The 23904-nt window shown below is 45.9% G+C and overlaps 1 protein-coding gene and 1 pseudogene across 5 annotated transcripts; one reads left to right on the top strand and one right to left on the bottom strand.

The window, feature by feature from the left end:
• Nucleotides 1–316: 316 nt before the first annotated feature.
• LOC121273853 overlaps nucleotides 317–23904 on the bottom strand; it is a 39156-nt pseudogene continuing 15568 nt past the window's right edge.
• LOC121273859 (gastrula zinc finger protein XlCGF17.1-like) lies at nucleotides 14540–19135 on the top strand. 5 transcript variants are annotated; one of them, XM_041180999.1, is made up of 2 exons: nucleotides 14540–14601; nucleotides 15592–19135. In XM_041180999.1, exon 2 carries the CDS (start codon nucleotides 15934–15936, stop codon nucleotides 17110–17112), a length of 1179 nt encoding a protein of 392 aa, XP_041036933.1. In that variant the 5' UTR covers nucleotides 14540–14601; nucleotides 15592–15933; the 3' UTR covers nucleotides 17113–19135. The 5 variants fall into 5 exon arrangements, with proteins under 5 accessions (XP_041036933.1, XP_041036932.1, XP_041036935.1 ...); XM_041180998.1 differs by having other exon boundaries at nucleotides 14550–14670; XM_041181001.1 differs by lacking the exon at nucleotides 14540–14601 and adding an exon at nucleotides 14609–14704.

Genomic DNA, 23904 nt, shown 5'->3' with positions numbered 1-23904 from the left:
AAACCTATATCTTCCTTTTGTTTCTCTTGAATCTCCCTCCTGCCCTCTCAGGGCTCATCTTGTCCAAGAGACCCAACTCCTGCTCCATCCACCCTATTCCTACTCAACGCTGACCATCAAACTTTCCCATATCCGCTGAATTTGCTAAAAGAACCATCCCCCTATCTCAATGAAGAGTGGGGTCAAATGAGGCTGCATCATCGCACCAATCCTCTACTCCATTTTCCTCTCTGCAATCCTGCTCATCTCCCCACTGCACATGCTCAGAGGACAACCTGGTGCTGCACATGCTCACTGGGCTCCTGTGGTCATTGACAGGGCACATTCTGTCTCGTGGAAAATTATCATCATTGAAAGTCCAATTGGTGAACAGAAATTTTCATGAACACATTGAGATTGAATTGAATGGCTGTTTCTGTAATGTAATCCTTTACGGCAGAGGTGAATTTATGCTGAGGTCCATACAACTACAGTCAAGGAGATGGATTAATGCTCCAGCTCACAAATCTCCCCATCATAAACACTGTTTCTTTTATCACTGACTCCACCCCTCTCCCTGGCCACGGTCTGTGGCTAATCCAGACCAACTGCAACCTTAGTTTCCTATTTGACCCTAAACCGAGGGCTGAGTTGCTGACTACACATTCTCTCCATCAGGGAGATCACCTCTTTCCACCTCTGGAATATCAGTTCTCCCCAACACCCTTTCGTGCATTTCCTGCTGAAATCCTCATCCATGCCTCTCTTATCTCCAGAGCCAACTATTCCGATGCTCTTCTGGCTGGTTCCCTATCTTCCACCCTTCATAAACGTTCATAAAACATTCTCCTCACTGCTAGCAGTTTATTGGAAATAAGGTCAATAGAGCAGGAGTTGGGTCTCATGGACAAGGTGAGCACTGAGAAGACACGGGGTGTGATGGAGAAAAACCTAAAGGAAGGTGTGAGTTCATGGCGAGAGGGCAGAACTCTAGAGATGGTTTGTCCCGGTGGGTTAGTGGGAGGGAGAGAGGCAGCTGATCGGATTGTCTCAATCTTAGTGACAAAGAAGCTCCATGAGCTCCTCACACGTTGTTGGAGGTGAGGATGGTGGAGACAGGGGAAAGGGAGAGCCCTTCGAAGGAAACTAACTTGTATCAGGGATACTAAAAAGACTCAATATGCTGTTTAACACAAAATGCTTCAATAACATAAATTACCCCCTATAACTGGACTGGGGTTTATTAAGATCAACAGAAATTGACCTAATGAACATGGCTCAGTCCTGGATGTGATTAAGAGAAAAGCCCAATCACTATAGTTACTTGTGAACACGTTGGTGTCTCAGCACATTGGATGTCTGGGTGAATCCCTTCCCACACTTGTAGCAGGTGAACGGCTTCTCCCCAGTGTGAATTCGCTGGTGTTTAGTGAGGTCGGATGACCACCTGAACCCAGTCCCGCAGTGAGAGCACCTGAACGGTCTCTCGTCAGTGTGAACACGTTCATGGGACATCAGGTACCTGGAACATTTAAAGCACTTCCCACAATCTGGGCATCTAAAAGGTTTCTCCCCGGTGTGAACTCGCTGGTGCGTCAGCAGGTTGGATAATTGAGTGAATCCCTTCCCACACTTGGAGCAGGTGAACGGCCTTTCCCCAGTGTGAGTGTGTTGGTGTGTCAGCAGGTTAGATACACTAATGAATCCCTTCCCACACTCAGAGCAGTTGAATGGCCTCTCCCCAGTGTGAATTTGCTGATGTCTCAGGAGGTGGTGAATCTGAGTGAAGCCCTTTTCACACTTGGAGCAGGTGAATGGCCTCTCCCCCGTGTGAATTTGCTTATGTCTCAGGAGGTGGTGAAACTGGGTGAATCCCTTCCCACACTCTGAGCAGGTGAACGGTCTCTCTGCGGTGTGAACTCGCTCGTGTCTCAGGAGTTGGTGTAACTGAGTGAATCCCTTCCCACACTCAGAGCAGGTGAAAGGTCTCTCCCCAGTGTGAGTGCGTCGATGAGTTTCCAGGTGAGACGGGGATTCAAAACCCTTCCCACAGTCTCCACATTTCCACGGTTTCTCCCCGTTGTGACTGCATTTATGTTTTGACAGACCAGATGATCGGCTGAAGCTTCGTCCGCATACAGAACACGTGTATGGTTTCTCCCCACTGTGAACGGTGCTTTTTCCTTCCATGTTCAAAATCTGAAGATATTCAGTTTAAGATAAATTGAGTATCTCCACCAGATGATTGGTTTCAGTTTCAGATTTCAGTTTCCTGACTGCAAATCATCCCCTTCTCATGCCCTGTGAAATTGATTTAAAACAGATAAAAGAGAGTGAGAGAGAATCCACAAAAACACAAAGGCAAAGGCTGTGAAATTGAGCTGAATGAATCCTGTAATTTATGGGGCCGGCACTAGGATAGAGCGACCATGAAAACTGCTAGATTTTCATTAAAAAAAAACAAGTGGTTCATTAATGTCCTTCAGGAAAGGGAACCTGCCACCTGGTCTGGGCCTGCAGGAGACTCTGGACTCTATGGAGAGAGAGAGAGAAGTGGGGCGGGTGGGGTAGGGGGTGGGAAGTGCAGGAGACGAAGGAGGGGGATTATTTTCATTTAAAACTGAACCAGGACTTTGACAGAATCTGCCATGTTTTTGATTTTGAATTCAATAACAAAATCTGGAATTAAAAGTCTGATGATGACCATGAAACCATTGGAGATTGTTGCAAAAACCCATCTGGGTCACTAATGTCCTTTAGGGAGGGAAACCTGCTGTCCTTACCTGGGGATGGGTAATAAATGCTGCTCCAGGCAGCGCTGCCCACATCGCATGAATGAACAAATAAAAACACAAAATCAGAAATGGTTATTTGCGGCCTGAGGCCTGCAGTCGGTGTTTATGGAGCCTCCCCGCTCAATCCCCGGCTCCGATTCGCCCTCACCCACCCGCTGGCTGCATGCATTCCTCCCGCATCCGACACCGCAAGCATGATCCTCCCAGCACCGGAACTGCGCATGCTCCACTCAGAGCCCAGAGTGCGCATGCGCCCATTACAACAAGGCAGTACGCATGCGCCACCTACAGCTTGACACTGCGCCTGAGCGATGATCCCTCGTCATGAGGAGACAGTGTATTCTGCTTCTCACAACAAAAACAGAATTACCTGGAAAAACTCAGCAGGTCTGGCAGCATCGGCGGAGAAGAAAAGAGTTGACGTTTCGAGTCCTCATGACCCTTCAACAGAACTTGGTGAATCCAAGAAAGGGTTGAAATATAAGCTGGTTTAAGGTGTGGGGGGTGGGGGGTTGGGTGGGGGGGGGGGGAGTGGTTGTAGGGACAAGCAAGCAGTGATAGGAGCAGATCATCAAAAGATGTCACGGACAAAAGAACACAGAGGTGTTGAAGTTGATGATATTATCTAAACGAATGTGCTAATTAAGAATGGATGGTCGGGCACTCAAGGTACAGCTCTAGTGGGGGTGGGGGTGAAATAAGACTAAAAGGGCATACAAGGTATAGATTTAAAAATAATGGAAATAGGTGGGAAAAGAAAAATCTATATAAATTATTGGAATAAACAAAGGGGAGGGGGAAGAAACAGAAAGGGGGTGGGGGTGGAGGAGGGAGTTCAAGATCTAAAGTTGTTGAACTCAGTATTCAGTCCGGAAGGCTGTAAAGTGCCTAGTCGGAAGATGAGGTGCTGTTCCTCCAGTTTGGGTTGAGCTTCACTGGAACAATGCAGCAGGCCAAGGACAGACATGTGGGCATGAGAGCAGGGTGGAGTGTTAACATGGCAGGCGACAGGGAGGTCTGGGTCATTCTTGCAGACAGACCAAAGGTGTTCTACAAAGCGGTCGTCCAGTCTGCGTTTGGTCTCTCCAATGTAGAAGAGACTGCATTGGGAGCAACAAATACAGTAGACTGAGTTGGGGGAAATGCAAGTGAAATGCTACTTCACTTGAAAGGAGTGTTTGGGCCCTTGGATGGTGAGGAGAGAGAAAATGAGGGGGCAGATGTTGCATATTTTGCGTATGCATGGGGAGGTGCTGTAGGTGGGGGTTGAGTAGTAGTGGGTGATGGAGTGGACCAGGGTGTCACGGATGGAACGATCCCTACGGAATGCCACCGGGGGGGTGAAGGGAAGATGTGTTTGGTGGTGGCATCATGCTGGAGTTGGCGGAAATGGCGGAGGATGATCCTTTGAATGCGGAGGCTGGTGGGTTGATAAGTGAGGACAAAGGGGACCCTATCATGTTTCTGGGAGGGAGGAGAAGGCGTGAGGGCGGATGGGCCGGACATGGTTGAGGGCCCTGTCAACAACCATGGGTGGAAAAGCTTGGTTAAAGAAGAAGGAGAACATGTCAGAGGAACTGTTTCTGAAGGTAGCATCATCAGAACAGATGCAACGGAGGCGAAGGAACTGAGAGAATGGGATGGAGTCCTTACAGGAAGCCGGGTGTGAGGAGCTGCAGTCGAGGTAGCCTTGTGGGAGTCGGTAGCCTTGTAATGGATATTGTTGGACAGTCTATCACCAGAAATTGAGACAGAGAGGTCAAGGAAGGGAAGGGAAATGTCAGAGATGGACCATGTGAAAATGATGGAGGGGTGGAGATTGGAAGCAAAATTAATAACTTTTTCCATGTCCCGACGAGAGCATGAAGCAGCACCGAAGTAATCATTGATGTACCGGAGAAAGAGTTGTGGGAGGGGGCCGGAGTAGGACTGGAACAAGGAATGTTCCACATACCGCATAAAGAGACAGGCATAGCTAGGCCCCATGCGGGTAGCCATAGCCACACCTTTTATTTGGAGGAAGTGAGAGGAGTTAAAGGAGAAATTATTCAGTGTGAGAACAAGTTCAGCCAGACGGAGGAGAGTATTGGTGGATGGGGATTGTTCGGCCCTCTGTTCAAGGAAGAAGCTGAGAGCCCTCAGACCATCCTGGTGGGGGATGGAGGTGTAGAGGGATTGGCCGTCCATGCTGAAGAGGAGGCGATTGGGGCCAGGGAACTGGAGATTGTTAATGTGACGTAAGGTGTCAGAGGAATCACGGATGTGGGTGGGAAGGGACTGGACAAGGGGAGAGAGAAGGGAGTCAAGATAACGAGAAATGAGTTCCGTGGGGCAGGAGCAAGCTGAGACGATCGGTCTGCCGGGACAGTCCTGTTTGTGGATTTTGGGTAGGATGTAGAAACGGACCGTCCGAGGTTGGGTGACTATCAGGTTGGAAGCTGTGGGAGGAAGATTTCCAGAGGAGATGAGGTCAGTGACAGTCCTGGAAACAATGGCTTGATGTTCAGTGGTGGGGTCATGGTCCAGGGAGAGGTAGGAGGAAGTGTCTGCGAGTTGACGCTCAGCCTCTGCGAGGTAGAGGTCAGTGCGCCAGACAACAACAGCACCACCCTTGTCAGCGGGTTTGACGACAAGGTTAGGGTTGAACCTGAGAGAACGGAGTGCAGTAAGTTCAGAGAGAGACAGATTAGAATGGGTGAGAGGAGCAGAGAAATTGAGATGACTAATGTCACATCGACAGTTCTCAATGAAAAGATCAAAAGAAGGTAAGAATCCAGAGGGAGGGTCCAGATGGAGGGAGAATATTGGAGCTGGGTAAAAGGATCCGTTGAACGGGGAAAGGACTCCTGCCCAAAGAAGTGAGCCCGGAGACAAAGGCGGCGGAAGAAGAGTTCAGCATCGTGCCGAGCCCAAAATTCATTGAGATGAGGGTGTAAGGGTATGAAACTAAGTCCTTTGCTGAGCACTGAACGTTCAGCGTCGGAGAGGGGAAGGTCAGGGGGTATAGTGAATACACGGCCGGGGTTGGGATTGGAAGATGGGGTGGGGACAGAGGGACAGGCAGGGGTGGAGGGTCCTAGATGGGTGTTGGTGTCGATGAGTTGTTGTAGCTTGCGTTCCTTAGCACTTGAGAGAAAGAGAAAAAGTTTCTTGTTGAGGCGTTGGATGAGACGAAGAATAAAATGAAACTGGGGGCACGCGCAGCTTTGAAAAAGGGTACGGCGGTGCTGCTGGAGGGAGAGGTTGAGTGTGTTCATATGGCGGCGCATGGCACTGAGTGTGGTTCTCAGAATGTGACGAGAACAGCAGTCCGAGAAACGTTTTATGTCCCGGAGATACCTGTGAGGGGTGGAATTTCAGTTGAAATCCACGTGGGGTAAGTCGGAGACGGAGACATTCACTGAGAAAGGAGATAAGGCTATGAAAGCGGGTTTTAGTAAACACCTTGTCAAACACCAGGAGAGAAATGGAAAGCAATGAAGGTGAACAAGGCAAAAGAGAGATACGGAAATCCTGTCGGAGAGAAGAGCAATACTTCTTCAGGGAAGGCATTTCTTAAAGAGAAGTGGCAGTCAATTAAACACAGAGATAAAAACAAAAAACTGCGGATGCTGGAAATCCAAAACAAAAACAGAATTATCTGGAAAAACTCAACAGGTCTGGCAGCATCGGCGAAGAAGAACAAAGTTGACGTTTCGAGTCCCATCTTCCAATCCCAGCCCCGGCCGTGTATTCACTATACCCCCTGACCTTCCCCTCTCCGACGCTGAACGTTCAGTGCTCAGCAAAGGACTTAGTTTCATACCCTTACGCCCTCATCTCAATGAATTTCGGGCTCGGCACGATGCTGAACTCTTCTTCCGCCATCTTCGTTTCCAGGCTCACTTCTTTGGGCAGGAGTCCTCTCCCCGTTCAACGGATCCTTTTACCCATCTCCAATATTCTCCCTCCACCTGGACCCCTCCCTCTGGATTCTTACCTTCTCTTGATCTTTTCATTGAGAACTGTCAGCGTGACATTAGTCGTCTCAATTTCTCTGCTCCTCTCACCCATTCTAACCTGTCTCTCTCTGAACTTACTGCACTCCATTCTCTCAGGTCCAACCCTAACATTGTCATCAAACCCGCTGACAAAGGTGGTGCTGTTGTTGTCTGGCGCACTGACCTCTACCTCGCAGAGGCTGAGTGTCAACTCGCAGACACTTCCTCCTACCTCTCCCTCGACCATGACCCCACCACTGAACATCAAGCCATTTTTTCCAGGACTTTCACTGACCTCATCTCCTCTGGAGATCTTCCTCCCACAGCTTCCAACCTGATAGTCGCCCAACCTCGGACGGCCCGCTTCTACCTCCTACCCAAAATCCACAAACAGGACTGTCCCGGTAGACCGATCATGTCAGCCTGTTCCTGCCCCACGGAACTCATTTCTTGTTATTTTGACTCCCTTCTCTCTCCCCTTGTCCAGTCCCTTCCCACCTACATCCGTGATTCCTCTGACACCTTACGTCACATCAACAATCTCCAGTTCCCTGGCCCCAACAACCTCCTCTTCACCATGGACGTCCAATCCCTCTACACCTCCATCCCCCACCAGGATAGTCTGAGGGTTCTCAGCTTCTTCCTCGAACAGAGGCCCGAACAAGCCCCATCCACCACTACTCTCCTCCGAGTGGCTGAACATGTTCTCACACTGAACAATTTCTCCTTTAACTCCTCTCACTTCCTCCAAATAAAAGGTGTGGCTATGGGTACCCGCATGGGCCCCAACTATGCCTGTCTCTTTATGGGGTATGTGGAACATTCCTTGTTCCAGTCCTACTCCGGTCCCCGCCCACAACTCTTTCTCCGGTACATCGATGATTACTTCAGTGCTGCTTCATGCTCTCGTCGGGACCTGGAAAAAGTTATTAATTTTGCTTCCAATCTCCACCCCTCCATCATTTTCACATGGTCCATCTCTGACACTTCCCTTCCCTTCCTTGACCTCTCTGTCTCAATTTCTAGTGATAGACTGTCCAACAATATCCATTACAAGGCTACCGACTCCCACAGCTACCTCGACTACAGCTCTTCATAACCCGCTTCCTTTAGGGAATCCATCCCATTCTCTCAGTTCCTTCGCCTCCGTCGTATCTGTTCTGATGATGCTACCTTCAAAAACTGGTCCTCTGACATGTCCTCCTTCTTCCCTAACCGAGGTTTTCCACCCATGGTTGTTGACAGGGCCCTCAACCGTGTCCGGCCCATCTCCCACGCATCCGCCCTCACGCCTTCTCCCTCCCAGAAACATGATAGGGACCCCCTTGTCCTCACTTATCACCCCACCAGCCTCCGCATTCAAAGGATCATCCTCCGCCATTTCCGCCAACTCCAGCATGATGCCACCACCAAACACATCTTCCCTTCACACCCCCGGCGGCATTCTGTCGGGACCGTTCCCTCCGTGACACCCTGGTCCACTCCTCCATCACCCACTACTCCTCAACCCCCACCTACGGCACCTCCCCATGCATATGCAAAATATGCAACACCTGCCCCTTCACTTCCTCTCTCCTCACCGTCCAAGGGCCCAAACACTCCTTTCAAGTGAAGCAGCATTTCACTTGCATTTCCCCCAACTTAGTCTACTGCATTTGTTGCTCCCAATGCGGTCTGCTCTACATTGGAGAGACCAAATGCAGACTGGGCGACTGCTTTGCAGAACACCTTCGGTCTATCCGCAAGAATGACCCAGACCTCCCTGTCGCCTGCCAATTTAATACTCCACCCTGCTCTCTTGCCCACATGTCTGTCCTTGGCCTGCTGCATTGTTCCAGTGAAGCTCAACGCAAACTGGAGGAACAGCACCTCATCTTCAGACTAGGCACTTTACAGCCTTCCGGACTGAATATAGAGTTCAACAACTTTAGATCTTGAACTCCCATCTCCATCCCCACCCCTTTTTCCGTTTCTTCCCCCTCTCTTTTGTTTTTTCCAATAATTTATATAGATTTTACTTTTCCCACCTATTTCCATTATTTTTAAATCTATACCTTTTATGCCCTTTCACCCCATCCTCACTAGAGCTATTTGTACCTTGCGTGTCCTGCCATCCATTCTTAATTAGCACATTCGTTTAGATAATATCACCACCTTCAACACCTTTTTGTTCTTTTGTTTGTGACATCTTTTGATTATCTGCTCCTATCACTGCTTGCTTGTCCCTACAACCACCCCCCCACCTCACTTCTCCCCCCACCCCCCCACCTTAAACCAGCTCATAATTCACCCCTCTCCTATTTTTACTTAGTTCTGCTGAAGGGTCATGAGGACTCGAAACGTCAACTTTGTTCTTCTCCGCCGATGCTACCAGACCTGCTGAGTTTTTCCAGGTAATTCTGTTTTTGTTTTGGATTTCCAGCATCCGTAGTTTTTTGTTTTTACATTCTGCCTCTCACTGAATGCTGGGTAACCAGAGCGCCATTGAGGAGCGATAACGTTGAATACAAAATGACTTTCAAGCATCCGATTATGATTGGAGCCTAACGTATGATATTATCACGTCAATTGATACTGCCAGCAGGGGAACCTGCCATCTGGTCTCTGTCCCTACATGAGGAGAGAGAGAGAGAGGGAAATGGGACAGGGTGAAAATGAAGGATTTTACACATTAGCAAGAGAATCAAAATTCTGACAGTCTCCACTGAGATCGTAACACTTCAGCTTAGGGGTACAGGGCACAGAGTCAAAGTTTTCAGTTGGCTCCAAACTTTCTCTCCCTCTCTCTCTCTCTATCTGTCCCTTTCTTCTATCACTCTGTTCTTCCGTGGAAGCTGTGGATCTGCAATATGCCCACAGCTAACCAAGGGCTCTCTGTGACCAATTTTACTTCCTGTACAGACACACCCTGACCTGTCACCATTTCTTCCTCTCTGACAAGTCACATTGCTATTCAGTTACAGACCCTCCCAGGGAACTCATATTACTCTTCACTAACAGACCATCCTTGAACCGTCCCAATTCACCTCCATTTACAGATGCTCCCTGACCAGTTCCAATTTCTTCTCCATTTACAGCCATTCCATAATCAGTCAGAAATTTTCTTTGATGTTTGTGCATGAGTACAGTTTAATAGGAGTAGCAGGTCAGAACACTGAAGCAGCAGGTGATTCCAGCCTTAGTAGATCAGTCGGCCTGACAGTCCAGTGTCAGCAATTTAAATACCTTTTTCAGAAATACAAGCTAATCAGATTCTGTCCTCTACCGTATAGTCATTGAGTTTGACAGCACAGGAAGTGGCCCTTGGGTCATCGTGTCTGTGCCAGTCATCAAGCCCCTATCTACACTAATCCCATTTTCCAGCACTTGGCCCACAGCCTTGTTTGCTATGTCGTTTCAAGTGTTCATTTAAATACTTCTTAAATATTGTGTGTTCCCACCTCTACCTGCTTTTCAGGCAGTGAATTCCAGATAACCCTCACCCTCTGGAGAAAAAAAAATCTCAAATCCCCTCTGAGCCTCCTGCCCCTTTCCTTAAACGTATGCCCCCTGGTTATTGACCCCTCCACTATTGATGTGATGTGGGCTTCGCTGGGTAGCCCAGTATTTATTACCCTTCCCTAATTGCTCTTGAGAAGGTAACGGTGAGCAGGCTTCTTAAACCGCTGCAGTCCATTACCCACCATTGTTCTTGAATAATATACCAACAACCCACATTCACCAGAACATTCAGCCTGGAACTGGGGATGGGAAATCCAGGAAGAATGAGGAGAACCAATATAATCTAATACTCGCAACAACCTCCAATCCACCTCCATTCCAGGGATAGTAAGACAGAATTTAGAAACACTCACCAGCACAACCCCAGTGAAACATCCACGAGGAAAAGGGGGAGCAGTGACTGTGCCTCCACTGATATAGCCCCAGACCTGTCAGCTCAACCTACCAGCTTGCATATTCCTGCACCTTGACCCCGCCCTGCCCAGGTGTGGGATAGTCCAAGGTGAGTCGTTTGCATAACCAGGGGAGTGGGGGAGGGTTGACCTCCCGCCCTGTGCTGTGTCCCAAATAGTTCTATTCTCCCCTCCCCCAGAGCCCTCTAAACGCTGCATGAAGATGGCTGATGGGCCTTGAGGATACTCACTGACCTGCACAGGTACATTATCCTGCACCCCATCCCGATTCACTGTGTGAAGAAGTTGTTTTTCTTTTTGCTGTTACCCCTTCCCATAAACATCTTCTTTTATACAATTCTTAGTTAAGACTTGCTTAATCTTGCCACGCTGCTCCAACACTGCTACCACATCAGTGTTGCCATCTACAACACTGGCATCTACCTGTCTATGTGGAAAATTGACCGGGTATGTCCTGTACACAAAAAGCAGAGCAAGTACAACCTGGCCAATTGCTGCCCCATCAGTATACTCTAGATCATCAGAAAAGTAATGGAAGGGTTCATCAATAGTGCTATCGAGCTGCTCTTGCCTAGCAATAGCTCACTCACTGACACCTGTTTGGGTTCCGCCAGGGTCATTCAGCTCCTGACCTCATTACAGCCTTGGTTCAAACATAGACAAAAGAGTGGACCTCCTGAGGTGAGAGTGACTGCCCTTGACATCAAGGGCACTTATGACTGAGTGTACCATCAGGAAGCTGTAGCAAAACTGGAGCAAATGGGAAACGGGAGAAAACTCTCCATTTGTTTGGAGTCATACCTCGCACACAGGAATATGGTTATGGTTGTGGGAGGTCAGTCATCTCAACTCAAGGATATGACTGCAGGAGTTCCTCAGGGTGGTGTCCTCGGCCCAACCATCTTCAACTGCTTCATCAATGAACATCCTTCCATCATAATGACAGAAGTAGGGATGTTCGCTGATGATTGCACAATGTTCAGCATCATTCACAACTGCTCAGGTCCTGAAGCAGTCCATGTCTAAATGCAGCAAGACCCGGACAATATCTAGGCATTCCAGAGCTCTTACCCTTGTCCTGCTATTATCACATTCTGCTTTCTGACCTCAATGCCATCATCAGCACCTCCTTTAGCCAGTACTACTACCATTAACACTTCTTTGTCCTTTTGTTCATGACATCTTTGGCAATCTCTCTTCTGCCTCCACCTATCTCTGGTCTTCCATCCAGCTTCACCTGCTCCGCCCCCCTTAAACAGTATAAATGTAATCACATTTTTACTTCTATTTAGCTCTGAAGAAGAGTCACACAGACTTGAAACGTTTGCACTGTTTTTCTCTCCACAGATGCTGTTAGACCTGCTGAGTTTTTCCAGCATTTTCTGTTTTTGTTACAAATATCCACACTTGAGCTGACAAGTGGCAAATAACAATTGCGACACTCAATGGTCAGACAAGCACCATCTCCAACAAGAGAGAATCCAACCTTGGCCCCTTGATTTTCAATGGCATTATCATCGCTGAATTTCCCACCACCAACATCCTGGGGATTGCCATTGACCAGAAACTGAACTAGACTAGCCATATGCATACTTTGGCTACAACATCAGGTCAGGCTAGGAATTGTGCGACAAATAACTTGCTTCCTGCTTCCCCAAAGCCTGTCCACCACCTACAAGGCACAAGTCAGGAGTGAGATGGAATACTATCCACTTGCCTGGATGAGTGCAGCTCACACAACATTCAAGGAGCTTGACACCATCCAGGACAAAGCAGCGTGCTTAATTGGCACCCCTTCCGCAAACATTCACTCCCTCCATCATCGATACACAGCAACAGCAGTGTGTACCATTTACAAGATGTACTACAGGAATTAACCAAGTCTCTGTGGACAGCGCCTTTCAAATGCACGACCACTACCATCTAGAAAGATAAGGGCAGTGGATAGATGGGAACACTACCACCGGGATGTTACCCCCCAAATCACTCACCATACTGAATAGGAAATATATCTCCGTTCCTTCACTATTGCACAGTTAAAATCCTGGAATTCCCTCCCTAACAGCACTGTGGGTGTACTTGCACCACAGCAGTTCAATAAGGCAACTCACCACCACCTTCTCAAGGGCAATTAGAGATGGGTAATGAATGCTGGCCCAGCCAGCAAAGCCCACATCCTGTGAATGAATTTAAAAAAAAATGCAGGGCTACAGGACAAAGGCAGGGAGTGGCACTAGGTAAATTTTTCATTTGGGGGCCAACACAGACAGGATGGGCCGAATGGCCTTCTGTGCTGTAACCATTCTATGATTCTCAGATGTGTCTTTATCCGCAGCTCCATTCCCAGTGATTCCCTCCTTCTGCTTATTGTCACTGGCTCCCAAGTAATTCCTCCCCTTTCCCCTGCTCATCGTGTACTGTGTGCGTCAGTGTGTGTCAGACTTCCTCCAGACACCTCTCTCTGACCACCAGCCCGACCCCTTTATGCATCAGCAGCTTCCTGCTTGCCTGGTTTTAATTTAAATTTACAGAATTGCAGGATTTAGCTTCAAACTTACCTTCACTGACGCCATCAACGCCATCGCTCCTCAATGGCGCTCTGGTTACCCAGTATTCAATGAGAGGCAGAATGTGCTCTGTCCTCATTGCAAGAGATCATCACGCAGGCGCAGTGTCAAGCTGTAGGTGGAGCATGCACAGTGCCTAGCTGTAATTGGCGTATGTGCACTCTGGGCTCTGATGGAGCATGCGCAGTTCCGGTGCTGGGAGGATGGTCGCGGTGTCGGATGCGAGAGGAATGGAGCCAGCGGGTGGGTGAGGGCGAATCAGAGCCGGGGATTGAGCGGGGAGGCTCCATAAACACGGACTGCAGGCCTCAGGCCACGAATAACCATTTCTGATTTTGTGTTTTTATTTGTTCATTCATGGGATGTGGGCATCACTGCCTGGACCAGCATTTATTACCCATCCCCAGGTAAGGACGGCAGATTTCCTTCCCTAAAGGACAAATCATTGAAGATGGCAGGGCAGGTTGAAAAAGCAGTTAATAAAGCGTGTAGGATTCTGGGCTTTATAAAAGATGACATACATCAAGTACAAAATCAAGGATGTTACAATAAACCTGAATAAAACACTGGTTTGGTCCTAACTCCAGTATTGTGTCTGATTCTGAACACCTCACTTTTGAAAGAATGTGAGGCATCAGAGAGAGTGTAAAATAGATTCACGAGAATGGTTCCCGAGATAAGGAACTTCAATTTGGTGGTTAGATTTGTGAAGTTGGATTTGTTTTCCTTGGAAGGGGAACCTTTCTCTTGCATTTTTTTCTGGACCCTCTGATTTTCCTTCCTTCCGAAATTGTAGCCATTCAGTGGCGGGGGTGTTAACCAGCATTTCCGAGGAAAACCTTATCCCCGGCAAACAATTTATATCCTTAAAAAACATTCTGGCAAGAGTTTAATATTTTTCACTATTTTGGTTTCGTGGAGCTTCTATAATGAGTTTCAGACAGTTCCATGCCAAGTGGACGAGGTGCTAAAAGATAATTCGTTTCCCTCCTTTGCCTGTCGATGTTCGTTAAAGGCAGAGAGTGATTTCCCCCTCATTAAGTCTCTATTTATGGTACTTAAATAGATAATCCCCACTCCCCTTCTTTCTGGTGGATCATGGAGGGTCTGCACATTTAGGTTTGTGTATAATTTTATTGATTGGCCCACAGCCCTAATCTCCACATCATAGCATAAAAAAGATTATTTACTAACTGGACATACATCATATAATGGCGGAGCTTTTACCCAGCATTCCCCGTAGTTATGAATGTCCCCTATCCACACCTCTGGAGAGCTGCGCAGGCGCAGTGCCGGAATGATTGGAACATGCGCAGTGTAGGTGATGTTGACGGGTAGAGACGCTCTTCATTCACATCTGCAGCCGGTGAGGATGTGGAAACGCGGAGGGAGCGATGGAGCCGGTGGCTCTGCGGGGAGAGTTTCTAAGCACCTGGTGAAGACCTGAAACCCCGAATAAAAACTTGCAGGTCCCGCGTTTGCAGATCCGGGTCTTTTTTCCGGGACCAGGCCAGGTTAACGGCCGCCATCTTGTTTCAGCGGGGAGCAGGGCGAATGAGCGGACATCTTGGTGACGCAACCCAGACCCAGAGTGGGCGGGGTTTAAGCGTAACCATTCCCAACCGGGTCCTAGTGCGCGTGAGATGCATAAGCGAGGAACCGGTTTTTAAGCAGCTTCGCCCACTCCCAGCCCCTATGGGGCTGATCCTCAACCGCTGGTGACACTTCACTCCTAATCTTTGGCTTCGCAGTGTGGAGTAAGTCAGGGAGGGAATCTTCTCCTGTAACTGTTCACGGGCCTGGTTAAAACAGAAATTTGCAGATCCAGGTTGGGTGACACATATGGGGGTTTTCACAGTGGCTGCCAACCTCTTCTGTGATCTTGTCGGTGCCCAGCTGGTCCTGGAGAGGGAACATGCGGTGTCCACTGGTATACTTGATACCTCCCACAACCAGTAGGCATCTCAGGGTACAGAGTGCCTGATAGACACAGGAAACAACATTCTGGTTAGTTAGCAAGGTTCCCTTTGCTTTTTTGGAAAAACTCTGCTGAGTCCAAACAAAAAGCAAAATACTGAAGATGCTGGAAATCTAAAACAAAAATTGCTGGAAAAACTCTGCTGAGTTTTTCCAGCGATTTTTGTTTTTGTTTTAGATTTCCAGCATCTTTAGTATTTTGCTTTTATCCCTTTGCTTTTGTTTGGATTTTGTTGTTGATTTTGGCTTCCTTTAGTTTGATTGGACCAGATGTATGAGGAAACGAGAGGGGAAGAAATGTCCCACAGCAACTCGAATTGTCTGTTTTGAATTTCTCTCCTATACATACTGTGATGGTTTTTGTAAACTCCTTTTACAGGGTACAAGAAGGAAATGATTTACAGATGGGAAACTCAAACCAAACATCCCAACAAGATCTGACAGGTCGCTCGATTCATCAGGACTCGAATATCATTGATCTTTGAATGTGGAAGGAGATAAGATTTGAAACATCAGTGTGACTGGAAAAGCATTGAGACACACACCTGCACCCCCGAATGAGAGTGTTCCAGTGAACTGACTGGGAAGAGCTTTAACAGGTTACACAGTCTGAAAAATACATCACACCATTCAGAGTGAGGAGAGACTGTACACGTGTTCTCTGTGTGGATGAGGCTTCAGCTGATCATCAAACCTGGAGAGACACAGGGACACCTGCACCATGGAGAAACCGTGGAAATGTGAGGACTGTGGGAAGAGATTCAATTATCCAAACTTGCTGGAAAGGCATCGACACAGGCACACTGGGGAGAGACCATTCACCTGCTCTGTGTGTGGAAAAGGATTTGCTGGATCATCTACACTAGTATCACACCACCTAGTTCACACTGATGAGAGACCTTTAAAATGCTCTGACTGTGGGAAATGCTTTAAGAGCTCTAAGGGCCTAATTCAACATCAACGTGTTCACACTAGGGAGAAATCATTCACCTGCTCCACATGTGGGAAGGAATTCATTTGGGCATCCAGCCTAATATCACACAAGAACTTTCACCATGGGAAGAGAGTGTTTACATGCTCTGTGTGTGGGAAGGAATTCAGTTCACCATCCCGCCTAACATCACACAAGCGAGTTCACACTGGGGAGAGACCATTCATCTGCTCTCAGTGTGGGAAGGGATTCACTTTACCATCCAGCCTAACATCACACCAGCGAGTTCACACTGGAGAGAGACCATTTGTCTGCTCTCAGTGTGGGAAGGGATTCACTTCAACATCCAGCCTAACATCACACAAACGAATTCACACCGGAGAGAGACCGTTCGTCTGCTCTCAGTGTGGGAAGAAGTTCAAGCAGTCAGGCACCCTCACTGAACATCTGCGAGTTCACACTGGGGAGAGGCCATTCACCTGCGCTGAGTGTGGGAAGAGATTCACTTGTTCATCTGACCTCACTTATCACAAGCGTGTTCACACTGGAGAGAAACCGTTCATCTGCTCCGTGTGTGGGAAGGGCTTTATTAAATCATGCATCCTTCTTAGTCACCAGCGTGGTCACACTGGAGAGAGGCCGTTCATTTGTACTGAGTGTGGGAAGGGATTTACTCGGCCATCTCTACTCACTGAGCACCAGCGTATTCACACAGGAGAGAAACCGTTTGCCTGCTCCGTGTGTGGAAAGAGATTCATATCGTCATCCCATTTGTGGACACACAAGCTTCTTCACACTGATCAAAGGCCATTTAAATGTTCAGATTGTGAGAAGAGGTTTAAAAGAAGAAGCGATTTGATGAAACACCAGCGAATTCATTCTGGAGAGAAGCCATTCACCTGCCCCGTGTGTGGCAAAGGATTCAATCATCCATCTAGTCGCTTGTCACACCAGAGAGTTCACATGTGATTACAGGAGTTGGATTTTGCTGCCATTACACCCAGGACTCAACCGTGTTCATTCTGACAGTTGGGGTTTATTTCTATTGACGTTAAACTCCAGCCCAGTTAAAGAGACAAATAGTCTTGATATTAGCCTCATTAAATACACAGAGTTTATGTCCTTCATTTCTTAATGATAAGAGGGGACTGATTGATGTCCTGATGCTCACTGTTCCATTTTTGGGCCTTTTATTCCTTGATAATATGAGACTTGTATTTCTGTGGTGAAATCCACTATTTTAGAATCTCCTAAAGGGCTTTACAGCCTCGTCCGTTTTAACGTTTGAAATACGACAGCGAAATTGTGCACAACAGACCCCACAAACAGAGTAAGATGCTGAATATACTCAGCTGGTCAGGCAGCATCTGTAGAGAGAAAAACAGAGTTAAAAACGGAAATATGATTATGACCAGATGATCTGCTCGGTGATGATCATTGAGGGCGATTATCTTGAGTATGCACCTCAGAGAAATTCCCTGTTCTTCAAAATAAATGTCACAGGAACTTTTACATCCGCCTGCAAGAGCAGATGGGGCCAGAGCTGAAGGTCTGCTCTGAAAGATGGGATATCTGACAGGACAGTGTTCCCTCAGTACTGCATTGGGATATCAGCCAAGATTTTATGGTCAAGTTTCTGGAGGTGAATTTGAATCCATGATCTACAGACTCAAATGAGAATGCAACCACTGAACCATAATAGATCATCACTTCCCAACCAATCAGCAACCTGTTTTTGATGCAGGGTAAATTGTTGTTCCCTTTGAAATTTGGTATTCTTGTGTCTGTCCTGATGAGTGAAAGATGAAAAACTTTAACGGCTTGTCTCTTTTTTTCAACAATACTCAAGTTCTGTAAACCAAGTGACTACTTGAATCATAACACCTCATCATTACTGTAGATTATTTCAGCTCCCCCACCTTTGGTTATTCTCATGGCCATATTCACCCACTGGGCCCTTGGACAAAGCCAAGTGGATTCTTTGTGTTAAACAGGTGACGATGATTAATATGGCCACATGAATACTGATACCACAGAAAGAGATCCAGAAGGTTTTTAATGAATTCAAGGACTTATCTACAGATATCAAACATCACAACATGGTGACAATTTAGATGAAAGGCTTTGCCTTTCAAATACTTGGCCTTGACCATTCAGGCCATTATTTATCTTCCAAGACAAACTGCTTGAGAACGGAGGATATGGAAACTACCTCTAAGTTGATGCCAGGCACCTCTGTCTCTGATGTTGAAATACCATTTATAACCAGCAAGTCTGGACATAATTGTTCCTGAAATTGAAATTGATAAAATCAATTGATTTGAGTTGCTATTTCAAACATTCGAAGGGAAATTTATCTGAAGTTTAAGGGGATAATCACATTTTCAAAATAAGACTGATGAAAAGAAGGATTCTTTTGAGGGAAATAAATTGAACATTAAGAAAACCTGTCAGCAAAACAACATTGTTATTTGAATTTAGGGAAATTTAAAAAGATAAAAAAAAGTCAGGCACAATTTTGCAGGTTAATTTTAAGCAATAAAAGGCTATTTAAAATAAAGAACAAACAGGTCACGTCAATGTCTGGAATCAAATGGGAATGTTTGATTTTTGTTTTAAAGACATTATGAGTAGTCAACAGTAAAGTTTCTCCAAGACTCATGAATGAGAAAGGATGGCAACTAATGGGATGTAACATATGACAGGAAGGGATTGAGAGGAGGAGGTAGAGTTAAAGAACCACACCACCGAATGGGAACTGGAATAACTTACCTTTAGTGTAGATCAGTGGAATATATTAACCTGGTATCAATGTACACTTGAGTGAAAGGAAAGTGTGCATGAGACTAATAAATTGATAGCTTCTCCTAGTGACCTTATCTTAGGGGAGGCAGTGGCATAGTGGTATTATCACTGGCCTAGTGCTCAGATACCCAGGCTAATTCTCTTGGGACCTGGGTTTGAATCCCACCATGACATTTGAATTCAATGAAACACCTGGAATTAAAAGTCTAATGATGATTGTTGTAAAAACCCATTGTGTTCACTAATGTCCTTTAGGGAAGGAAATCTGCCATCCTTACCTGGCCTGTGACTTCAAACCCACAATAATGTGGTTGACTCTTAAATGCCCTCTGAAATGGCCTAGCAAGCCATTCAGTTCTCAAGGGCCATTAGGGTTGGGCAATAAATTCTGGCTCGGACGTGATGCCCGCATCCTATAAACAAATGTACAAAAAAAGATGTTCATATCCATGCCTATGAACTTTTAAAGAGAACTGCATTTGAAAGTCTGGCCATTACCCAATTCATCAAAGCCATACAGGGAAAATAAGCAAAGATCTTTAGACAGACATTTTTTGCGAAGATTACCTGCTATGATCATCTGATAAGATCATCTAAGAATGGTTTCTATAGGATGGAGTCCTTGTGGCATGATACTAGAATGCCAGTGTGAGTGTGCAGGTATGATTTGTTAAACATTAAATAATTAACATGCAGAAGTGTGTGATGAAATCCGCTGATGTATTGATCCCAGACATGCTCAGTTACTGGACAAACAGAACAACATGAAGTTGTTAATGTAGCCAGCAGAGTGAGAGAACATTTTTTAATCATCAACGCGTTAACACATACTGCATAGAGAAACTGACTTTACAACAATCAAGATAGAACTAAAGACACTGGCAATCGTTGGAGGGAGTAAAATTTAAGTGAAAGGGATTTGGGTGGGGACAACTGGAGGCAAAGAGAAATAATACTTAGTGAGTATTATGTAAGTACGGTTGAAGGGAGAGTTTCAAGTCCATGATTGGTCTGTTGCATTAATGTTATGAACTTATATTGTAAGTTTGCCAGGATGCTTAGATTTTAGTTTAACTTGATATTTTTTTTATATTGTATCCACTATAACAATGAACAAGGTCAAGAAAGCCATTCTGATACTAACGCATGTGTAAAGAAACCATTCTGTATTAACCATGTGTATTCATCAAATGACTGTATTAAGGTCGTAACCAGTAATGAAATAGATGGTCATACAAGTAATGAGCCTTGATTGAGTTATATTAAATGAGTCAATATGTTAGACAGACAGGGTTTTCCTTTAAAGCTCATTAAGCTCAATTATTGTCTCTGTTTGTGTGAGAAAGTGCAGCTTCAGGCAAACTGTTCCAACAATGAAACACTCTAGATCCCTGAGAAAGGTCCGTGGGCAAAGTCACATTACCTTACAGAGTCTGGTCCAGTGAATAGAGGAATTGTTTAAAACCAGATTAAGAGACAGTGTGAAACGACTCCATTGTATTCTCATCTGAGGTACTGAGGCCAGGTGGCCACTGTGACCAAGAACCAGCAACAGCTAGAGCCAGTTACTGAATTAGAGAAAGCAGGGGGAACTTAAAATGGACAATAGGAAAGCTAAAAGAGTGCATGAGAAAGCATTGATGGGTAGAATAAAGGAAAATAAAGAGCAAGAGAATAACGAGGGAAAACGTAGGGCCAATTCGGGACCAGAGAGGTAATGTGCCTGTGGACCCGGAAGATGTGGGTACAGTCCTCAATGAATACTTTGTGTCTGTCTTCACAATGGAAAAGGAAGACCCAGGGTGTAGGACTGTGAAATATTAGTGGAAATTAACATAGAGAGAGAGGAGGTACCAACGGTTTAGCAGCCTTGAAAGTGGACAAAACCACAGACCTGGATGGGATGTATCCCAGGCTGTTGAGGGAGGCAAAGGAAGAGGTATCAGGGGCCCTGGCAGTAATTTTCAAATCCTCTCTGGCCACAGATGAGGTGCTGGAGGACTACTAACGCTTTCCCATTATTTAAAAAGGGAGGAAGGGATAGGCTAGGAAATTACAGGCCAATCAATCTCATCTCAGTGGTGGGGAAGTTATAGAAAGAATTCTGAGAGAGAATATATCTACACTTGGAGAAACGTGGATTAACCAGGGATAGTCAGCATGGATTTGCTAAGGGAACGTCGTGATTGACAAATTTGATCGAATTTTTTGAGGATGTAACCAGGAGTGTTGATGAGGGTAATGCATTTGATGTGATCTACATGGACATTAGCAAGGCTTTTGATAAGGTCCCTCATGGCAGACTGGTCAAGGAAGTAAGGGCCCATGGGATCCAAGACAAAATGGCATGTTGGATCCAAAATTGGCTGAGAGCAGGAAGGAGAGGGTGATGTAGAGGGATGTTTCTGTGACTGGAAGTCTGTTTCCAATGGCGTTCCGCAGGACTCAGTGCTGGGGCTCTTGTTTGTGGTGTACATAAATGATTTGGACTTAAATGTAGGGGGTATGATCAGGAAATTCACGGATGACACAAAAATTGGTAGATTGGTAAATGGTGAGGAGGATAGCCATAAACTGCAGGAGGATATCAATGGACTGGTCATGTAGGCAGAACAGTGGCAAATGGAATTCAACCTGAAAAAGTGTGAGGTAATGCACTTGGGGAGGGCTAACAAGGCAAGGGATTACACTATGAATGGTAGGACCCTGCAAAGTACTGATGATCAGAGGGACCTTGATGTGTATATCCACAGATCCCTGTAGGTATTAGGACAGGTAGATAAGGTGATTAAGAAGGAAAATGGTATATTTGCCTTTATTAGCTGTGGCATAGAGTACAAGAGCAGGGAGATTATGCTAGAACTGTATAAAACACTGGTTAGGCCACAACTGGAGTCCTGTGTGCAGTTCTGGTCAGCACATTATAAGAAGGATATGATTGCATTGGAGAGGATGCAGAGATTCATCAGGATGCTGCCTGGGCTGGAATGCCTGATCTATGAGGAAAGATTGGAAAGGCTGGGGTTGTTTTCCTTGGTTCAGCGAAGGTTGAGAAGAGACCTGAAAGAGATGTATAAGATTATGAGGGGCATGGATGGGGTAGATAGGAAGGCACAATTTCTATTGGTACATGGGCCAATAACCAGGGGGCATAGATTTAAGGTAAGAGGTAGAAGGCTAAGAGGGACGTGAGAAACTTTTTCTCCCTGAGGGTGGTGGGGGTCTGGAACTCGCTGCCTGAAAGTTTGTTGAGTCAGAAACTCTTGTACCATTTAGGAAGTATTTTGATATTCATTTGTGTTGCCATAGCCTCCAGGGCGATGGGCTAAGTGCTGGAAATTTAGTATAGTCAGATCTGTGTTGTCCGGCACAGACACAATGGGCTGAATAGCCTCCTTCTGTGCTGTAAATGTCTATGAGTCAGAACAACTCCCTACAGTTAGATGTGAATTCACTGCAGCCTCAGTAGGCATTGTGAACAAGTGATTTTTCTTTCCATAAACAGAATATTTAAACTCTGTTGTCAGTAAGAATGTAAGGATTCAGCTGGTGGACAATTCTTTCACAGTGTGATTTTACTCATAAGTTTCCAGCTCAAACTGGGATCTCAAATCCTTATACCGAGTTCTACATTCTCAGCCATCTACAGTTATCGAAAAGTGGGTCCTATAAATCTTAAATAAAAAAGGAAAAGCTGGAATTTTCAGCAGGTCTGGTAGAGTCTGTGGAGGGACAAACATAGCGTCTGTACAGAGCAAAACATAGTTTAAATTACAGGGCTATGACTTTCCATCAGATCTGCACTGCATCAGTGCACAGACCTGAAACTTAACTCTGTTTCCCAATCTACAGATGTTCCCAGATGTGCTGAGTATTAGATGCATTCGTGACTAATTTATATTTACTTTCATCCATTCACAAGTGAAAATATCTTCCACTTGTCGACCCTGTCAAAACCTTTTCAAACTGTTCAATCTTAGTTGATTGATATAACTTTCCATTCTGTCACCATTCTAGCAAATCTTTTTTGCACGTACTCCAGTGCTTCTCGGTCCTTTTCATAATATGGAGACAGAGCTAAGCTGAGCATCAGCATCACTATTGCCCCAAATTCCTGTATGTTGGAAGGATCAGTATCTCAGTGTGAGAGGGGACTGTGGTTTCGAGCTGTTATTCACCAGCCTCTATTTCAGCATTTCTCCAATTAGCTTAAAATAAGATGAGGTGAAATGACAGATCCAATGAGCGGAGGGCGGTTTTCATTCTAAATCCACCACTTATACCATTAAGAATAGCTGTCAGGGAATGGCTAGATTTCAGCACCAGGCCAGTGTGAAGCTCAGTTAATATGATTTCCAAGAAGTGAGGGGGTGAATTTGCAATTCCTGTGTACCTTGTTTGTACATTTTCCATATTAAAACTTGAATTGAATCTATTGTTCTCCATCTCGAGTATATTCAAGATGGAAAGCTATCAATATGTGGACACTCGAGGACACTCATTGGATATTGGGATAGGGCGAGAAAATAGAGTGGAGATGGAAGATCATTTAATGGTGGAGCAGGCTGAAGTGGCAGTACGGTTTACCCCGCTCCTATTTCTTGTGTTCTTATGAGCATCACTGTGAATCATTCCCATTCAAGCACTGCAGATGCAGCACCCGCCAATTGCACAACTCCTTTGTGGAACATCAGCTTTCAGTCTGAGTGTAATCCTGAGCTCCCAGACATTACCAGTTTAATTCTCCGCCAAATCCCACTCTGACCTCTCTGTCCTTGGCCTCCTGCATTGATGGTGGGGGGGGGGGGGATTGAAATGGGTTAAAAGGTGGAGATTAAACAATAGATCGAAATAAATTTAAAAATAGGAGGGAAAAGAAAAAATATAGTGTGTAAAAAAAAACTAAGTTATTGGAAAAAGGGGGAACCCATCTCCATCCCCACCCCCTTTCCGATC

The sequence above is a fragment of the Carcharodon carcharias genome, assembly GCF_017639515.1.
Source record: "Carcharodon carcharias isolate sCarCar2 chromosome 27 unlocalized genomic scaffold, sCarCar2.pri SUPER_27_unloc_2, whole genome shotgun sequence".
In the NCBI taxonomy this organism is placed as follows: Eukaryota; Metazoa; Chordata; class Chondrichthyes; order Lamniformes; family Lamnidae; genus Carcharodon; species Carcharodon carcharias.
Note: the sequence above shows the minus strand (reverse complement) of the source record. Positions and strands in the feature narration are given on the sequence as shown.

What these genes read in the sequence shown, in the direction of transcription:
- LOC121273859 (XM_041180999.1), top strand. Translation starts at nt 15,934, where the DNA reads ATGGAGAAACCGTGGAAATGTGAGGACTGTGGGAAGAGATTCAATTAT.